Source organism: Pteronotus mesoamericanus, unplaced genomic scaffold (genome assembly GCF_021234165.1).
Source record: "Pteronotus mesoamericanus isolate MK-2021 breed Mesoamerican mustached bat unplaced genomic scaffold, CSHL_Meso_final contig_33, whole genome shotgun sequence".
Classification (NCBI taxonomy): domain Eukaryota; kingdom Metazoa; phylum Chordata; class Mammalia; order Chiroptera; family Mormoopidae; genus Pteronotus; species Pteronotus mesoamericanus.
The window spans coordinates 1,887,088-1,895,614 of NW_026555135.1; the positions used below are offsets into that span (position 1 = coordinate 1,887,088).

Here is an 8,527-nt window from a genome sequence, read left to right on the forward strand (position 1 = left end):
CAGATCTTAAATGTGTGAATTGTAAGTATTTCTCAAATGGAAGGTTGTAATGGAAAGAGGGAAAGGAAGGGTTTTTGGTGTTGAGGATCCTACAAGTCAATGTGCTGAGGGCTAGTAGTTTGAAAATTGCTGCCTCAGAATACAGTATTATATAAACTGCTAAAGAAGTTCTCAGCCAGCTTCAGGTTCCTGAAATCCTGGGGTGCTCCTTCCTCAGTTGTTAATGAATGCAGTTTAGATCAAGAATACATTAAGAGAGAAGAAAGAAAATAGCTCTAAAAATAGTAAACTTTTTGTTTTCTTGGTGTCTGTTTATTCCTGGAAACAAATTAAGCTCTAACAGCATTTTTGTCTCCTGCTTGTTCCCAGATATTTCACTTTATTGGCTCAGATGCCTTCAACTGCTGTACTTTTCTCTCTGGCTTCTTGCTATTGGCTGGAACACAGGATGGAAACGTTTATCAGCTGGACGTGAGGAGTCCAAGGTGAGTCACCATGCTTTTGCCTGATGTAGACCTACAGAGTGGAAATTTTTATTGGCTTTAGCATAGCATATAGATGACTATTGAATCAAAGGCATATCTTTCCATTTACAAAGGTTTTCTGGTGAAAATTGTCTGATTATTTAAAAAATTATCCTTGGGATCATATTAAAAGGCAATGTGACTCATGCTGTCATGACTGTCCCAGTGTAGTGACTGCTTTAATTAAGCTTCAATAATGGACTAATATTTCACTTAAAATGATTGTGTAAAACTTAATTTTGAGGAGCTCAGTAATTTTCTCTGTGGGGTTAGATCTTGGTTGGCCTAACGATCATTCTTCAAGTTCAAATAAGCCAACACTGGTTCTTTATAGCAGGCCTTGCTCTGCTCTTAGAGCTCTCCCGAGAAAATCACACAACCTCTCTGTCCCAGGATTTTTCAGTGTCTACAATTTCTTCCTCCCTCTATTCCCTTCCTTTCTTCAACTGATATTTATTGAATGGCTTCAGGCTTTGTGCAGGACACTGAAAAACAGAAAAGATGTAGACTTTGCCTTTGAGGCATTTGGACTCTAATAGTTACACCGGACAAGTAAAAGACTGTTGTGATGCATTGTGATCAGTGGTCTGACAGGTCAATACTCAGGAATATGAGGAAGCACTGAGGAGAGTGAAGGTGAGATTGCTTCTGCAGGAAGATGAGGCTTTCATTGCACCTTGTCCAGCAGGAAGTTACAAGTAGAGAAGGAAGGGCCCTGCCCTAGCTAGAGCAGCATGTTGGGAAGCGCGAAGGCACATGGAAGTAGCTCGATGTGACGGGTATGTACCCTGCCACCGTACAGCAGGGAGAAGTGATGCCAGGCAGGAGAGCGGGAGTTTGCTTAGAAAAGACTTACACGCCAGCCTAAGGAGCAGGGAATTCATTCCAAGAGCAGAGAAGAAATTCCAGCTAAAGAGTGACTAGCTTATATTTTTCTTCCATAATTTGTTACTTCATTTTTGTACTTGTTTTTCCCTCCCCAGAGATAGATTTCTGATTACTATTATAAAATCATTCTTGCATATATTCTATATATATATATGATGCTCACTCACCTTCTGTTTTGTTTTACAGAGTTCTGACAACTTTAATATTTCACAACTGTCTTAATTGTCTATAAGGAAAAAGGTTAACATACTGTTAACATTGTTCTCTTAAACCGTTGTCAGGCCTCCCTGAAAACTGGAGACACTGGTGGTGACCAGGTCCATTCAGCTCAATGACATGTTTAGAGACATGTTTAGATTTACTCCAAGGTGTAAATGGATTATCTTGATCTACCATTTAAGGATCTTGCAGGAAAGAAGCTGTGTGAATGTTTAGTCTCTATTCACCTATGTCCTGTTTGCTGTTATGTGGTTAGTGCTATATACTTAGGCATTACTTTTAAAGAAAAAAAAAACAAAACTGAAATTGTCCCTTTTACTCTGAACCCTAGGGCTCCAGTGCAAGTCATCCACAGATCAGGAGCACCGGTTCTGTCCCTGCTGAGATTCAGAGATGGCTTTATTGCTAGCCAAGGTGGGTCGGCGGCCATGGAGAGACGGTTCCATGTGGTTCAGCTAAACATCGGTTTAAAAACCCTGGTCTATGGGGCTAGGGCCATGGGCCTCCATGAATGCTCGGCATATTGTGCTTATCACATAGTGTTTGTCACCCTCCATTGTAACTGTCTATGTCCCCCTCCAGTCCAAGTTATCTGAGAGTAGTGACTGTGGCTTATTCATTGTATTACCCACAGCATTTCACTGCCCGCTATGCAGTTGACGTTCAATAAACATCGGTAGAGTAAATGTATTATTCTTTACTGTAAAACATTGAGGTTCCCATAATAAATCAGTTACAGTCTGCCCTGAAAGAGTTCACAGTTGGTAAGGCAGACAGACGTGGGGATGTGATTGAGCACACTTTGATAAGCGCTGCACCCAAAAACTCTATGGGAACGCGGAGAACAACCAGCTCTGGGGGTAGAAGTGCTGCAGGGATGTCTTCATAGACCAGGGGATGTGTATGCCATGCCGGTGAGTATTTTACCAGCAGGAGATGCAAAGTGAATGCTGAAAGGCTAAAGCTATAGGGTGTGCAAAGTCATAGATGAAAGAAGGGAGCAAAAAGAAGGAATCTGTCATTTACTAGGTGACTGCTATGCGGTAGGTCCTATGTTTGAGGCTTTACATAGATAGTCTAGGTAAAGTGAGTACCTTGGTGTAGCCGGGACAAGATATTTGGAGTTGGGGAGTGGGTTTGAGGGAAATGCATGGAACAAGGTATTCACTAAGGGACATTGTGAATCTTCATAGGAATGATGCAGGTGAGAGGACGAGACAGTGTGGCCTGGAGGGACCATCTTACCTGAGTATTTCAGTGTGTCAGTTAGGATATTTTTGGCCTTAGTAACAGGACCCAGCTGAAAATGGCTTCAATAATTAGGAAAGTGTACTACTTCACTTCATAAGAAGTCCGGATCTATGGTGGTTTTAGATTAGATTCATCAAGTGATTCAAAAACAGTCAACAGAGGAGATTAAAGAGACTTGGCAACTAAATCAGTGTGGTATCCTGGATTGGATCCAGGACATCAAAGACAGGTGAAATCCAAAAAGTACCTGCCGAACCTGGCTGGCTACTCTGCAGGGTGCAGCAGAGGGAATTCTGCATTCAGTTAAGAAGCTGGAAGTAGATGATCTATGAAATCCTTTGGAACACTTTGATTCACTAGAGAGGAGATTGAAATTGCCAGATTAAATAATTTTTAAAACATTTTATTATGGAAATTGCCAGGCAGATACAGAGGTAGAGAGAATAGCACAATAAACCTGTTGTACCCCTTATCTAGCTTCAACTATTACAGATTTATGACTAATCCTTTTTCACATTTTGAAACATTTCACAGACATCAGATTATTTCATCTGTCAGTATTTCTAAATAAATATGTCTCTCTCTAAAAGATAAGGATTTGGGGGTGCAGATTATTTTTAATAATAATGCAAGAAAAGGATAAGATCCTCCTGTATGTTGCTGGTTGGAGTATAGATTGATTCACAGATTAAAATACAATTTATTAACATGATTTTAGAAAGCAGTTTTTCAGATTTCCAGAAAGTTTAAATATCTTTTGATGCTTTTCCAGGGTTCCATCCAAAGTTATAATCTTAATACAGAAAAAACTTTAGCATCAAGACATTCTTTGATGCAGTATGTTTTCAATCATGTAAAATAAAAATTTTGCACAAAAAAGATAATAAAAATACATTAAAATGTTAACAGTAATTATCTTCGAGTGATAGATTATAGATGATTTTATACTTCTCTTTACTTTTAAAAGTTTTCTTCAATGACCGTGTACTACTTTTATGTGAAGTAAGACAAGAACAACAACAAAAAAGTCACCTTAATCAACAGTATATAGATCATCCCAGTTTAATTTGTCCATGCTCCTCTGAGAAAAAATTTTAAAAATTAGATATACTTTTATTTTCTTAACTTTTTTCCTTTGCCTAATATATATGGTCAATTGATATATATATCAATTGAAGAATAATTTGGGAACATGGGATTTTTTTTTTTTTTTAGAGAAACATTTATATAAACAAATTCCCTGTTAAAAATTTAAGATAAGTTTGCAAACAGTTTAGAAGTTGAAAATAGATGATCCATGAGGTCCTTTGGAATGCTTTGAAAATCCAGGACAAGCCTTCTGTCAGAAGGCAGTTGGTCTTCAAATTCTCTCTAGTTCAGCATCCTAGGCAGCCACCATTAGGTCCTCATACTTGACCTACATAATGAGACTGTTTGCCATTTGGGGCCTTAGGATAATCTTCTAAAATATTGAAGTTTTTAAAATATCCTTTGCATGCAGCTTTCTCTTCAGTTTTCTAAATTTCCTTTCTGCCTTTTAGGTGATGGAAGTTGTTTCGTTGTCCAGCAAGACTTAGACTATGTCCTTGAGCTCACCGGGGCCGACTGTGACCCTGTGTACAAGGTACAGGTCTGACTGGGGACCAAGTCCGGGGGATTCTCACCTGGGAACTAGAGCTTTGGAGGGGACTGAATCCAGCTATTTTGTCATTATCAGGGGTGATAAAATACTTAGGAATGAGATAGAAAGAAGTCAAAATTTTGAGTCAGAAGTGACTTCACCACTTACTAGATCTAAAAACTCGAAAAATTACTTCACCTCCCCAGTCTGTCAGTTCATCTGTAAAATGGGGGTAATAGTGAGATAATGCATATGAAAGCTCTTTGTAAATTTAAAATAGTCTATAAATATTAGCCATCATTATTATTAGTTCAAGACTGATTGTCTTATTTGAGTAGACTGGAAGAGAAAAATAAAAGGGAAAATAATATTTATTGACTGACATTGTGCTGGATGTTTTATATACATTATCTTATTGACTAAATGTTATCACTACTTGAAGTGTAGGTATTATTATTCCTGTTTTTTTTTTAATTAAAAAATTGCACAATTAATACATGCCTATAAAAATTCAAGCAATACAGAATTATACAGGCTTAAAAGTCCCCTCTAAGACAGTTTTAGTTCATTGTTTCTCAGAAGCCACCAGCATTAACAGTTTGGCACATATCTTTGAAGACTGTTTTTGAGTTTATGTATTTCTGTAAATAATATAGTTTTATCTTAGTTTCTACATAATTGGGATCTTCATGTATATGAGATCTGTCCAGAAGGTATCCAGGCATGTAGTATGAAAAATGGAGACATTTATTGAAGAAGATACAAGATATAAGAAACACTGTACATAGGACAGTGATACCTCAGTCCCCTTCGAACTAGGCACCTTGGGACCTCACACAGTTCTCCCAGTCACCGTCAGCTGCCCTGTCATATTTTCCTGAATCTCATCAATGGTCTGAAATTTCTTCCCTTTCAAAGGTGATTTTAGTTTTGGGAAAAGTCAGAAGTTGCAGGGCGCCAAATCTGGGCTGTAGGGGGACTGAGTCACCTGGGTGATTTGATGTTTCACCAAAAACACTGCACGAAACATGATTCATGAGTGGGTGCATTGTTCTGATGAAGCTGCCAACCTTCAGTTGCCCACAGCCGCAGCCTTCTGATCACCTGAGTAGTTTCCACAGAGGAATGTTCAAGCTTAACACAAAATTTGATGCAAATTCATTGCTTTACTCACTCAGTCATTTTGAATGTGACAGCTACACAGCATACATGCTCATCAACGGCGCCTACTGCCCTTACTGACTAGTACAGTGAAGTTGTCATTGTTCGTGCATACACATTCCAGTCCACTCTCCTTGGCTGCCGCGTTACATTAATGTCACACAAACTTTTCTCACTAACAGTGCTGGACTTTTTCCAGGTCAACTTCATATATTTCCTTATGACTTTTTTTTCTTTACTTACCATCTTGGAGCTCTTTCCAGACAAATGTATATAGATCCACTTCATTTCTAAAAGTTTCTGCATAGTTCTATATTGTGAGTTAACGTATCATTTTCATTATACAAATAAGGAAACTGGGGCCCAGAGGAATACGTAGAGGTGATGCTGCTACATATTAACGGACCTGAGATTCAGAAAGCTCCCTGCTGGATTCATGCTATGTCCACTATTTAGGGATTCTTAACCCTCTTTAAGTCTCAGACTTCTTTGAGAAGTCTATGAAATTCTCAGAAAAACACATATTAAGAACTTGTTTGCATACAATTTTATGAGGTTCAGGGATACCCACAGCCATGTATGGACCGTCTCCTCCCCAGGGACAGACTCTCCGCACTAAGCCATGCACAACACTAATGGGTTTGCTCTCCACTTGGCTAATTAGTATCTGTTCTGTAGTCATAGTGCACTTGACCCTGGCCAGCAATTTTCTAAATACATACGGATATAATTCTTTTCTTGTCTTTGGAGTCAGTAAAGCTTCGCAGACTCCCTTGTACTAGTAGGGGGTGAATGACTAGGCTTTATCTTTTTGAAGTGGAAGAATTCCAGGCCTGCTTTGAGCTGTGAACTCTTGTATTCCAGGTGGCCACGTGGGAGAAGCAGATTTACACATGTTGTCGAGATGGTCTTGTACGGCGCTATCAGCTCTCTGACCTCTGATTCCTTGGAAAGAGAAGTCATAGTTAATGAAAACAATTGACCCTGATCAACAATGAGCAGAAACATCATGAGTCCTTCCCAAGGACCCTGATCTTTATTGTCTTGGGCACATTTTGGAGGTCACAGAAAGCCAACAACATTGGCCGTGTGAACTGTCATTCCATAACAAGAGGTACTTTGAACTGAGTAAGAAGTTCACATATGCTCACTGCTTTTGCCCCAACTTTATGTATAAACTACCCCCAGCAACACAGGGCAAGACTATGGATTGCTTACAGTTTGATCTCACAGCAGTTGTATTAAATGTTTACAGGACCAGAGGACTAAAGCCTGTTCTCTGAAAGAAATAAAGAGAATATATTTGGAGGAGTCTGAATTTAAAAAACTTTGTTAAATACTCATTCCAGCAAAAACCCAGTCAAGCTGATGGAACTCCATTTTCAGGGCTTCCCGTTGGCCTGGCCATAGAGAAGGACTGTTTGACAGTAGCAGTAAACATCCCATAAGCAGCAGCCTGGGAGAGGTGTTTATATAGGTGGGATAAGCAACCATCCCAGCTTTTCTCAGACTGGGAGGCTTTCTGCTCCATGTAACTTTCCATCCAGGCAAACCGACATGGTCAATCAGTCTGTACACAGGTGATGGAGTTGAGCCATTGTAAAGGCAGGGGCCATCAAACTATTGTCCCTGGAACAGCTGTATCAGTTATTACCAGGAAACTTAGGAACAGAAATCCTTGAGCCCCACCTCAGACCTACATCCGAAATTCTATGGGTAGCACCCACAGTCAGTACTTAATCCTTCCATGATTTGGATGCATGTGAACGTTTGAGACCTAGAGGGAGAGATGGTAAAGGGCACTTTCGTTATAAATGGGACCCAGGGCTCCTAGAACGGCCAGGCTGGTCTGTAGGAGGTGAAGCTGGAGAGGCTTCCAGGACCCGAATAGTGAAGGGACTTGCGTGCCAGGAAGAAGCTTCAACTTCACTTAGTTGGCTGTAGGGAACCGTGAAGGAGTTTTTCAGCAAGGGTGTGACATGGTTACTTCTTTTTTTCCTCAACATAAAAATGGAATTATAATGTATGTATTCCCTGGCTTATTTTCATTCAGTGTCTTTGAGTTCTTTTCATCTCAATACCTTTAGACCTTCCTCATTCTTTTTTAACAACTTCCAGAGCATGAATATCATGTCATTTACATTTTATAGGTTATTAAAGAAAGTTTTCTTGGCACATGCCATATTTGAACTGGGCCATGTAGGCTAAGCTCTAGAATTTATTTAAGGGAAGAAGGTAATTCCTGTCTGGGGTAATAGTATGATTTACAGATTTCTTAAAGGCATATTCTCATGTAATCTTTATCACTGCCTTGTGACATACCAGTAGTAACTCAACGAGATGACGTGATTTGCCAAGGGTCATAGAGAGCAGGAACTTGAACACAGTTTAACTTGTTTTTAATCTTTATTATATCTTTTTTTCATTATCATTTAGTCCCCTTATACCCCGCTCCCCCCAGGGATCCTCACACTGTTGTCTACATCCATGAGTCCTTTTTCCTTTTCGCTCAATCTGTCTTAACTTTAAATCCCATTTTTTCCTACCTGTTGCATATTCCTAAACAAAATTGTGAAAATAAAATACTGTAATTCATCTGCTGGTTACCTATTCTGTTCTAGGTACTGTATTTATATCTTTAATCCTCACAGCCCTGTTCTACAGATAAGAAAATGAAGGCTCAAGAAACTAAGTACCGGAGCCTTGATAGGGACCTTGCTCAGTCTGTCTCCAAGGCCTGTGCTCCTTTCACCTCTCCATGTGGTCACAAGACCTCTGCGACTAGAGCCATTTCACTTAAGGACGTTATTTGTGATAGGATCAGGTGCCCCGAAGAGACATATTCCAGAACTCAGAAACATTG

The 8,527-nt window shown here is 39.5% G+C and overlaps 1 protein-coding gene across 2 annotated transcripts in view; it reads left to right on the top strand.

Moving 5' to 3' along the window:
* The window catches only part of PAAF1 (proteasomal ATPase associated factor 1), a 32,228-nt gene extending 23,969 nt beyond the window's left edge, over positions 1-8,259 (top strand). The window contains exons 9-12 of one of the 2 annotated variants that reach the window (XM_054576258.1): positions 370-485; positions 1,963-2,045; positions 4,424-4,506; positions 6,529-8,259. In XM_054576258.1, the coding sequence (XP_054432233.1) occupies positions 370-485; positions 1,963-2,045; positions 4,424-4,506; positions 6,529-6,606 (360 nt within the window). In that variant the 3' untranslated portion in view covers positions 6,607-8,259. Of the gene's footprint in view, positions 1-369; positions 486-1,962; positions 2,046-4,423; positions 4,507-5,170; positions 5,354-6,528 lie in introns of those variants that run through there. The other variant, XM_054576257.1, reaches the window with a different exon arrangement.
* Positions 8,260-8,527: the final 268 nt, after the last annotated feature.